The 12531-nt window shown below is 35.1% G+C and overlaps 1 protein-coding gene across 1 annotated transcript in view; it reads left to right on the plus strand.

Annotated features, from left to right (window-relative positions):
* Positions 1 to 12531, plus strand: part of LOC118191298 (macrophage mannose receptor 1-like) — a 95365-nt gene that overhangs the window by 59539 nt on the left and 23295 nt on the right. Inside the window, exons 5-8 of the mRNA XM_035362106.2 lie at positions 3784 to 3912; positions 5313 to 5476; positions 11572 to 11674; positions 11806 to 12062. Coding sequence (XP_035217997.1) covers positions 3784 to 3912; positions 5313 to 5476; positions 11572 to 11674; positions 11806 to 12062 — 653 coding nt within the window. The remainder of the gene's footprint in view (positions 1 to 3783; positions 3913 to 5312; positions 5477 to 11571; positions 11675 to 11805; positions 12063 to 12531) is intronic.

Consider the following 12531-nt stretch of genomic DNA (forward strand, 5'->3'; position numbering starts at 1 on the left):
TGGTCTGGACGATGTAACCAAATCCTTCCAGGGCGGCAGCTGGCATTTCTGGATTGTGAGCCGCTTCTGCGGGCAGCACAGGTTCTTCTTGAAACTCGGCCATGGTTATTCTTCTTTGTTGGGCGCCACTATCAGGTTCTATGTTCCGTCTTACTTCCTTTGGGAACATGCAAGGACCTGACTCGGAACAGGGAGCTTACTAAAGCTATGTTCAATAAATGTGGGAAGTAGACAGGATACACAGGAAGGGTATACAAAACCCTTTATTTTTCACTCTTTACAATAATTTCCGTACTTCGGAATACAGAGACCAACTACTTGTGGTCTGAACGTAAGAATATAAAAATATAACTAAACTCTAACTTAAATTTTGGAATAATAAACGTGGGAGATTGGCCGGATATTAACAGGAAGCCGTATGTAGTACAGAGAACTGTTAACACTACAATACGTTTAAAATTATCACGAGGATTAAACCTCTGGCCTGGAAGGCAAACAGCAACTGAATAAAACTTCTAAGGCAAGCGGCCTGTTTCGACTAACTCCTTCCTCTCTCTCGCTTGGCAAAAAGCCACAACTTAAGTACTTGGCGTTCGCCAGACAAATTTTGCATAAATAAGTTAACGCTTTTAATTCTGGCCGGAAGTGGAAAATAAGAAGTGATAGTAAAGATTTAAAATAAAATAAACGTTAGTAAAACTTAAGATCCTTATAAAGTCAAATAGAATTAAATTCCATAAAACCAATAAAATTACCTTAACTTGTTTTACCGATCACTTCCGTCGTCACCCAAATTGTTTGAGATTTGCAAGAACTAACCGTTCTCCTTTCTCCTAATAAAGTTAAAATAAAATGACTTTATATATAAAATTCTAAAGCGTCATATTTATTTTCAAAATCCTTGGAACTACAACAAACATCACATGGTAACCACTCTTACAGTGACAAAATATGAAAAGAAAGACAACTGAAGCTGGGTTCTAACAACTATAATAGAATCCAAGAGGAGCTTCCGACAAATGTATTTTGCTATTTTCTTTTGAACACAAAGTTCAGACCTGTAGAATTAAGTTGCGTTGCAGAAGTTGTGACTTCCATTTTAACAAGGAATACAAGTTGGAAGGGCAAAGATAATTGTTTAACCTTTTATCAGAAATACAACTGACAGTTTGTAAGCATTACGAAACCGAGAAAAGTGATGAGTAATACAGTTCTTAGCCGTAGTTAAATAACCCAGTCCTATTCAGGTTATATAACCTATTTGCAGTTGTAATATGAGTAAGAAAACTTCATACTGTCACCATTTAATTCTTATTTTAATAATACTGCTAATATTTTCATATTATTAAAGAGGTATTAAGTGATTTACATTAAAATATCAGTAATTTACATTTAATCTTTTCCCTCAATATTATGTGAATTTGATTGTTTTGTATATTCTGTACTATATTTCTATGCACTTAACGTATTTTTCCATGTTTCTGAATTCCTATATGGCAGTTTGAAGGAACAGATAGTTCTTTATTTAGTTAGATAACTTATAAGGTATTTCTCCCGCTTTCTTAGCATGACTTCGTGGCGTAGTTGTCAGCACACTCGGTGAGTATTCGAAAGTTCCGTGGTTCAAGTCCCGGCTAGGGCATTGCTCATTTTTCATCTCTCCTGCTTCCGAAATAAACCTAATGTCTCTACAGTGGCGCCCGAAATAAAAAAGGCGGTGGATGATGATTCTCCGCCACCACGATTTGGCGATTGGGTCCTCTAATCCCCAGTCACCCTTTAAAAGAGGGAGTTTATAAGGTATTTCTCCCGCCTTCTTAGCATGCCTTTGCGGTGTAGTGGTCAACACACTCGGCGCGTATTCGAGTACCGGCGAGGGCATTGCTCATTTTTCATTTCTCCTGCTTCGAAATAACCTAATTGCTTTACAAACTGATAGATTCAAATTCCAGATAATGTAAAATATGTAAATAAATATAAGCTCAAGCTTTGAAATTGCGTGTTAAACAAATTTATTAAAAATAGAGCCTATCATTCTGGTGGCCAAAAATTCCTAGTATACTTAAAATAGCAACAAAAGTTTTTTTTTTGTTTGTTTGTGTGTGTGTGTGTGTGTGTGTGTGTGTGTGTGAACCCTGCTCCACATAATTTTTTTGCCGAATCGTACAGTTTTACAATGTTTCGAGATGTTCACCAGTTATGGAAAACATGAATATATATCGCGGATTAACTGTGAAATTTTTGAATCCTTGAAACTCATATTTTATTACCTTTATAGGACTTTAAAGAATCCTAAATAATTACAGATTCATCTTCTATATTTCTTTTATTTCTTCCATTAGAGAAGCTCCACGTATATCTGGCACTTTTAAATTCAAACATTTGTCAGTCTCTGCACAATGCATCAAATATCCATTTGCCGCTTTAAGTATTCGATCCGATTCGTTCTTGTATACGGTAAAAACATGGGGGCACTCTAAATTTGCGGCGAGCCGAAAATCCTCTTGAGAGCATGATGGTAGGGGAAGAGAAATGGGAGACCCTTGGACCCGTCCCCGTGGGTTGCTTTCCTCCAAAAGTGAGAAAAGTTGTATTGTCACCTGTATGGTGCCAACGATCTTGCACTCCTTCCCACGATAAGTTTCGTGGGCTTGTTCTGATGTCACTGTCGAGATAAGTCACACGACAACACTTCGGTAAAAAGGTTTCCGTCAACTTTCACGATTTTGTTTGGCCTTCCGATTTTTCTCGAAGATCTATTAAGACGAATATGTAAGCACAATTGTCTTAACTAATTGTTCCAATCAATCAATCACTGCTTTGTCTGCCAAAGGCAACTACTAGTTTCCACATTCAATAAGTTCTAACGCGCTAGAACAGCTGTAAATGAAGCTGTAAAAGTAATTAGTTATACAGTTATATAACTTAGTAATTCGACTTGGGTTCAGTTCAGTATGATTGTGATTTTAGAGCCTTGGAGCTATGCTTCATTTTAAATAGATACTAGTCATAATTTTTCATGTTGCAACACCATTGTTGTTACTCATCACGCATTCTGCCCTCAGGCACTACACAGAAAGGGAGGGATGCCCCGTGGAGGTGGCTCGTATCCACATTACACATGAGGGAAAACCACGAAAACGCCCCTGCAGCTAGCCCTTTCGCCAAGACTCGAACCACCACCAACCTACCAGTGTTCAGCGACTTTTACCGCTCGGGCGCTGGTGTGCCCGTTGCAACACCATTCTATATCCGTTTTCAAAGTCTCATATCGTGTATATTAAGTACTTGCCTCGGCAGTAGATATACTAAAAATCGTATAGTATACCTTTTATTTATTTATATATTTAGTAAGATATTATAATTTTGAATATACTTCACTGCTTTCTTCTATGTAGAGGGCACGTCTCAAACTTTACCATTTTTTTTTCAATGCAAAGGAAAAACAGAAAAATAGCTGTTAACATATATTTTTCTTTACAGAAACTTTATAATTTATCGAGAATTAATTGGGGCTACATAAAACCAAAGTGGAGATATAATGAGTGCGTTGGAATGATCTGCTTATCCATTATACTGGCACTAAATCGCACTGTTTGGCGACAGTTTCTTTTTTTTTTTTCCCTTTCTTTTTCTTTTCTTTCTCTTCCCCCCCCCGAAATTATTCGACAGAACAAAATATAAACACCCATTTTTAATATCATTAAGTTGCATTATGATCTGCTCATGAACTATTTTATATTATATATCATATTTTGAATGTTTATCTGGCGTGTCTTTCAGGTCAGAAGTGTTACAAATATTTCGGTGCTAAAGAAGAAGACAGAGTGCAATACAAACAAGCCAGAGATGCTTGTTGGGCACTAGGAAAAAACAATGATCTCGTTTCCATTCACAGCATAGAAGAACAAGGTAAAATATTTTCCAGTGTTTAATTAAATCTGCTTTTGAAATTAATAATAGTTCTTCCATTGTCTGCAACGCAAAAATTTAGTTATAGTTTGAGAAATAAATCTCGCATAAATTCCGTACATTAGCGCTGTTTATCAGAAATTTCAAGTGAATTGTTGCGTGCTTCAGGGTTCGTAACAGATTGAATGCAGAAGACAGAACAGACCATAGATTGATATGATAACATTTATTTTACCAAAAGAAACACTTCAAAGTTCTGGAACTTTCCACAAAAATACTCGTACAGCTCTTCACAGTATCGCAGAGTACAATCGGTACTTACACTTCACACTGCTAACAACGTTAACGCAAGGCAAGGCAAAGCGCATCTAAATAAGGCGAAGCTTTCTTGGATGTCTCAGTACTCCGACTTCTAACCGAACTAACAACTGAGAGCAGATGCTGTCTCCGGTCTTACATAGTTTTCACCCAGCCGACTAGAAATCTCTAGTACTTCTCAAAATTACGGGAAGAAATATGAGGGTCTGATATGGTTGCAGTTGCATATATATTACAGGTACACAGGGGATGCTACATTCAAACTACAAAGAACGTTAAGCACAAGTAATGCAAAGCTCATCTGAAAGGCGAAGCTCTCACGGATATCTGAATACTCTGAAGTCGCTCTGAACTACCAACTGCTGCAATTGCCCACGTAATTGTCACAAAAATTATTTACACAGCACAAAATTCGTAATATTTCTCCCTTTCCAAAGACCGCACGTTCCAGGCAGTACAATCCCTGGACAGGAAGCCATGCTTACGTAAGGAAAATCAGCACAGGCCTTTAGCACCATATAGGTGACAGCCCGACTTTAGCTCAGTTCAGCCTTCTGTTTTGAGAAAGAGGGTCTCCCCCTCTCTTCCCTTACCACTAACCTCTCGACAGGACTTTCCACATATTTAGGGTGCCCCCATGCCTCACAGACACTATACATTTAAAAACATCCATGTCTTCTCCGGGATTCTAACTCGGGCCTTTAGGTGCGGCATTCAGAACTACTAACCACTATTCTAGTTGGGAGACGCAGTTTATACATATGATAATTATGTGTATTTAAGCATTCAAATTATATGGCACAATTTGGTAATTAAACTCTTTTCCACTGATACTGCAATGTCATTTATCGAAACACTCGATTATAAGACCTTAATGAATTTTAGAACAAAAAATACAGCAAAAGAGACATCTTCGAGTAAAAACGGTAATATTCAAAAACAAAAACGGACAAATATTATGAAATCATCGACTGTTCTTTGTTTAAATTATACAGTAGTGTAGCTGATTTACACCTCAATATGCTATTTGTATTATGAAATAACGTGTTTTTTTTTTTTTTTTTTTTTTTTTTTCCCCTCAGCATTCTTGACTCAGAATTTGTATAACTTGGGAACTTCGGCTTGGATTGGCATGCGGCAAGTGACATCGGATGAGATCGGACACGACTTAGTATTTGGTTGGATTGACAATTCCAGAACAGATTTTACATACTGGGCTGTTGGTCATCCTCCCCCTGGCACATGGGTAAACAGATATCAATGAAAATCTAATTTATTAAAATTTGAAAAAAAAAATTCGTTTATTGATGAAATTAAATGTCATTCTTTAATTTAGCTCTCAGGAATTTTTGAGGTTCCATCACATGTACTCTGAGAGTTATAATTCTCCAAGGCGTTGAATTAAAATTGAATTGAGATGAAAACTCAAAGCTGTTACCCATATTAAGAAATTTTGATACTTAACGGAACATATATTGAAAAAAACCTAATTTCAAATTTCGTTTATCTGTAGCTTAATTCATGAATGCAGGTGATTTGTTTGCATAAAGGTTGTAAGGAATAATTAAATATTTACTTTATTTTAAGAAAGACCTGTCATTTTCAAATCTTGAGTCATTCGCAGAAATTTCACATTTTATCAAAGATCTTAACGATTTTAACCATCGACTGAACATATATCGTTAAGGTACACTGCGGGGGGATGGGAAGAGGACAGTTCTATATCTCTTGTTCTACTGGGCCGATTGACGAAATTCAAACTGCGTTTTTTCATGTCTCGAAATCGCGACTTAGGATATATATTAGATTTAGATTTATATATAGCATTGTTCTAACATAGGTATTTTGACACAGAATGGGACTTTTTCTAAAATAACATACCAATGTTTTTCCTTATTTTGATTCTAATATTCAAATTATGCCTAAATATTAAATTTTGTAAAATTTGGCGCGAAATTTACGAAGAAATTCACAAATTTATCTTGGCATCTTTTTTTCAGTTTGCGCCAAGAGTAATTCACTTGGCGAACTTCTTATTATATGACAACCTATTTTCCTTTCCCTTCCATTGTGAAGGACCGGAAAAAAAAGCACTTTATTCCTATCTTTTTACATAGTGCGTGAGCAGAAAGAGAGTTGCATCGTTCTCCTTTCAAATAATTTTAACAAAGTTCCTAAACCATATTTTTGATCTTATTATCGCTCTCAACAAATACGCCAAATTTCAAAACACGCCAGTATATAAATTCACGTATATCTTCGGAAATTTTAAATAAAAAATTTTAATTTTTTGCAAATAGGCTTAGAAATACATCTACTTTAAGATGGTGGTAAAAATTTTATAGATTATAATTCAAAATTTTTTCCGAAAAATTTTAAAAATTATTTAAAAATAAATCATAAAGAATGGGCGAATTTTATTTGGAATGAAACTAAATTTCGAAATGTGAAAGGAAGAATCAAATAAAAAAAGAGATATTAATAAATATATATCAAATTCAGTTAACATTGAGGAGCTAAAATTTTGAGAGCGAATTTTTTAAAAACTACTCGTGCGATTTTTACGAAACTTGGAAGTTTGACATAAGTTGAGTCTTAGAATCGAAATATGGAAAAAGATTGGTATTTCAATTCAGAAAACGTGCGATTTTGTGTCAAAATACCTATATTAGAACAATGCTATATATAAACTAATACATATTTTAAGTCGCGCTTTCGAGACATGAAAAACGCAAATTGAATTTCGTCAATCGGCCCAGTAGAACAGGGTATATAGAACTGTCTTTTTTGGGGGGGGCAGTGTACATTATTTTGACGGCTACCCGTTGTCAACATCATCAATGTTCAGCGAATCCTACAGTGCACTAAGTATCAAAGGCAAACGCCGCATACAAAATGAAATATTTTTCGTCCATGTACGTAATAACAGCTCTTTCTATTTACAAAGCTGTGGATTTACCATATTTGTAAATTTACAATGTAACTGTTTTTGCATAATGAAACTCAAAAGCATAAGAAACGAACGTGCGCCAAGATATATATTGGCGAGAGAAAGTAAAGGTCAGGGACATTCGATTCTCACCTTAGCTACTTGTACCTGGGCCAAAGGTCTAATTTCCCTTTCAGGTACTGTGTCAAAGCATATGTTCCTATTCCTTTTTTTGTTTCCTAAATAGCCTGATGCCTTTTTGTTGCCTGATTATTTTTAGGACTGATGATGATTCTATGTAAGTTATTCTTTTCAATACTTCAATTTTTAATGCTTGTGAAGATTGTTACTTTAATTGGTGTTCTACTTAAGCAGAATTCTCGTACTTGTTAAATAAAGATTTCGTAGTTATTTTGACTTATGATTCTTTGATAACTGAGCTAAATAGAGGAAACGTTCTCAATACGCCTTACGTTGCTAATGCACAACACAACAGTAAAAACTGGATTTATTAGACTTAATATTCATCAATTATTAGGCATGGAGTGTTAGCATTGCAGAAATAACGAATGGGCACACTTCGTGAGTTGCAGCGATGAAAGTACAGCAAACTTGAAAGAACCGGAATTACTTTACGACAACAGATGCCACCATCACGAACCAATGCTGAGAATATACTTTTCGAACCTCTTGCGTTCCCCTTTTTTTTCGAGGAAATTTTCGCTCAGCGCTCTTTTCGAATTTTGAATTATCCTTTGAATGTAAATTGAAATCATTTACTGTAAACTCATAAAACATTTTAGGTATGTATTGCACTTGCACTGCCTCAAATGGTTTAAAGAAACATCGTATAATACGGGAGTAGAACGTCTTCTCAAAGTATTTATACGAGTAAAGAACCTGAAAAAACATTCATTAACGCATATATGATAGAAAATGCTACTACTGGTCCGCACTTGTAATGACTGAAAAACATTCATTAAAACCTTTTCGTCGTCCGTAACGCGTCTAGCGCGTTCAAGCGAAACTTCCACAGGGCGTCCGTAACGCGTTTCAAGCGTTCTTCTACATTTAAAAACTTTTAAGCTTTTAAAACGCTTTCTAAACTAATCAGGCATTGTCTTTCTAATTGAATTTGCCCAGGGTTTTATGAATATTCGCGCCATTTTACATAAGATATAAGACAGTGAGAGATGGCTTCAAAGTCTACTCAGCAGAAAAAGAAAAAAAATAAGGTTGTGAATTGGAAAGATAAGAAGGATATACGATTGATGAATACAGCCCATAATAACTTGATGATTGATGTTGGAACACGGAAAAGAACTGTAAAAAACCCAATAATTATAAAAGATTTCAACAAAAAATGGGAGGAGTGGACCGCCTGGATCAGATGTTATCAAATTATCCTGCTGTTAGAAATAAGCAGATATATTATTATTTTTGCATTATGCTTTATTTCCTTATAATTTTACTTAATATTCATTGACATTCATCCACTACGAAAGTTAAGTATGGAAAGTTATGATGTACAGAGAAAACAACATTATACGCTACGAAAAACAGACGGCCGCTGGGGAGAAATTTTCGCGGAAAGGAGAAGGACGGCGAAAGGATTGATGCATATATGAAAGAGAATGCTACTACTGGTCCGTACTTGTAGTGACTGGATGTCACGTACGGTCTTGTGGTCAGGTTTTCCGAATATTAGGCTGATAGTTTGTAATTTCTGTTTCCATGGAGTTAAAACAAAAAATTAGCTTACGTGCGACTTCGATCAACACGTGCTTATGTGTCGAATGACTTAATTTGATGAGATCACTATAAAGACTATACTATTTATATAAAGAATAAAAATATTATATTATAAAGAAATGAATGTTTTAATTTTTTCTTTGCAAATAATTAGGCAATCAAATTTTCCATGCATGTTCTTGCTACCCACTAGCTACTCAATGTCCTCTTACAATACCCCAGCTGTATTAGATCTCCTCTGTGCCCTCATTTGATAACTACAGCTGAGAAGTTTGATTAGAATTATCCAGCAATTTGTTGCGGTTCACCTAGCTTTTTCACATGAATCCAAGGGTCACTAGCTCAGGAAAAGATTTCGCGGCGCATTAAAATCCTAACGGATGCCCGGTGACAGCCTCCATGCTTACGAAGAGCATCGCGAACAAAGGAGTTAATTTTCACAACAGTAAAATCGAAACAGGACACTAACCATGTGGCAAAGAGCGTTTTTTTCGACGAGTCATGTTTCTGCTCTAAGAAGAAGATGAACGATGAAGTTTCAGGGATGAAACTTTTAAGGAAAAAAGACTCAGACACGATTCTAGAAAATAGACAGACCGTTTTATGCCATGCTTTTGATTTTGCTGATAGCTTCAGAAAGCTTTTTAAGTGAAAATAATTATTTCCTGGTCATGGTAAATCCGAGCTTTAAACTCTTCTTTTAGCCAATAAACTCCCTATATCTTAAATTTCACACTTTTGGCACTGTCTCAAAGAAACCATTAGATGGAAACTCAAAAAATAGTGTGTGCACTTCAATTTGCTTATTCGCGGACGCAAACCTATTTTACTCTGCTGAGTTAGTAATTCCTTCACGTGACTGATTATTACTAAAAGCGTGTATTTTGTACATTAACTGCTCATAATAATGTGACTGATTCCTATAAGAGAATCGATGAATAATAAATTAAGTAAATAATGTACGTAGGGTTTTAAATCTTAGCCTAGATAGTTTTATTTTTCCTCCAAATAATTCACCGAGTTGAAAATTAGCGAAATTCTGGATTTTAACAGAATAATGAGCAGGCGAGTATGATCGAATTGTGAAATTTAATTAATATTCAAATGTAGAGTTGACTGAATATATTCTTCAACTTATTCGTTTTGAAGAGAGATACACATTTAGTATTTATTTATAAGTGAAAATAAGCTTTGGTGGCCTTTCAGATTATTTTTGTTATGAATACATATAGAAAAAACATGACTAATACTCATCAAGTTATTACTGATCTGTGATTTATTTACATTAATTAAAAGTGTTAAGGAAAGGAAATAAAAAGAATCGTTACAGCATCATACGTCTGCATTCGTCATTGTCCTGTGCTATTCTAGATGGCACTTAATGATTATCTAATTCAGTTACAATTACAGTTGCAATTCCACTTCCCACATAATTCAGCCATACTGCATCATCATTTGTCCTCAGATGACAAGAGATGATCTTCAAATAATATTATGTACGTTTGATTGCCACCACATCATGAAGCTCGAACTTACGGGAAGGTTTACGTCATAAATTGCATATTTTACGATTTTCAGCCTGCCCTTTCAAAAATCTGCTGTTTAGCTTCCTTTCGAAGATCATCACCTTTAATTATCTTGTAGTTACAGACCATTTAACAGCTCTGGAATTTTGTCGTGATTAGCAGATTTTAGTATTTTCTCTCTTCTTACCGCATGCCTTCGTGATATAATTGGAAAGCACGTCCGGCTAGTATGGTCAAATATTTGAGTCCCAGCGAGGCCAGTGCTGATTTTTAACGTTTCCTGCTTCAAACAATCTAGTGACTCTACAAGTAGCGCCCGAATTGAAATATGATGAATGATAACTAGTCACCACCAGGATTTGGCGATTAGATCCCTCCCTCCTCAGTCGGCCTTTAAGTGGGAAAGAGTGTAAAGTATTTTTTTTTTTTTCTTTTCTCATCATCTGCCTTCATGGTGTAATTAGAAAGAATGTTGGGCCAACATTTGGAAGGTTCAGGGATTGAAGTCCACATAGACAAAGTGCGATAAAGACATTGCTGATTCTTTATGCTTCCTGTTTCGAAAAACCTAATAATTTTACAACATATTTCAGCAAAATCTCCAAATGTGGCATTAGTGAACTATACCGTTCTTTCGGATTGCTATAGTAAAGATCATTTTCTGCACATCGACAAAGACAACTGAAGAACTATGGAAAATTGTATAAGAAAAATTCCTATGGTAAATTTAATAAATGCCCATTTGATGTAGACATTAGAGTATAGATTGATACTTAAGAGTATAAGATGGAACCTACAAAATAATTTACTATTTCAAATGCATTAAAAATGTTTAAAAAATGCTGACATCGTCTGTATTTGTGCATATTTTATGAAATTGTACGATAAATAGTGATTTCAAATATTTTATATATTCAGGCGCTCATAAAGTTTTCTTAATTATTTTTTCGCCTCTAGGCTACATGATTTGGGTGCAGTATTTTTCAAATTTTACAGATCACCAAAAACCTGAGCAGAAATAGAATCTCGCATTTCAAAGACTACTTGTCATTCCTGAAGATATAAGTGACAATTTACATTGAAAATATTATTAGCATCTATGTCTCAGGTAACAAAAATTTTCTTTTGTTTCAGAAATACTGCGGTAGGCTGAGTTATGAAGGCGTCGCTAAAGGAGAATGGATAGCAGATTATTGCGAAATTGATAAATACGGATATATTTGTCAGCAGCCATCAGGTAAATTTCATATTTAATACCTAAAAACATGTTTCGTAAACTCATCTGAAGTTTTCTTCACCCTAACTATTAAACTAATTTACTATACTAATTTTGTGCCTCTTGAAACCATAATTTGTCCCCTTTTTCAGATCCTAATGTACCACCTCCCAAGCCTGAATCTTCAAAATGTGACGCTGGCTCATTCTCGTACAGAAATTCGTGTTATCGCTTTATATTAAAACCTAGTACTCACGGAGAAGCGGAAAAGAGTTGTCAGAATTTTGGAGGACATTTGGTATCTGTTGTTGACAGTTTTGAACAAGCTTTCTTATTCAACTTGTTGAGTTCTCATTCAAATTCTCGGGATCAGTTTAGGTTCCTTTGGAATGGTTTAAAAGGCGTGCAGGTAGTTATCGGTAATTTTCACAATGTCTACGATAGGAATGATTTCTCTATTTCGTTATTGTATACCAGTATATAAATATAGCTTTGAAATATTACACAATATTATAGTAAAATGCTATATGTTACTTAAAAATAAATGGTGCATGTAGTATCCAAGAGGTTATTACATCGAAGCTTATTCAAATTCAAAGTCAGGACCTTTCGCAAGAAAATACTTCTAGTCACGATTATAGTAATTTATGGAAATATTCCTGAAATTTATTTTGCAAGATGTACTTCAGTGTCCCACACTAGACAGCATAATAGTTAGTGGAGGCTAATTGCTAGCCGACAGAAAAGCGTGAAACAGATTTTCTGCGTACGGCTTTTCTATACTTGTCTTTCTTTTCTTTTTGCTTCATTTATAGAAGACTGAAGGAAGCCTGTAAAATATTTCATGTAAAAGGGAGCTTCAATATTCCCATATGTGC

Source organism: Stegodyphus dumicola, chromosome 6 (assembly GCF_044657685.1).
Source record: "Stegodyphus dumicola isolate Sdum_Otavi_A_Nest chromosome 6, ASM4465768v1".
NCBI lineage: Eukaryota > Metazoa > Arthropoda > Arachnida > Araneae > Eresidae > Stegodyphus > Stegodyphus dumicola.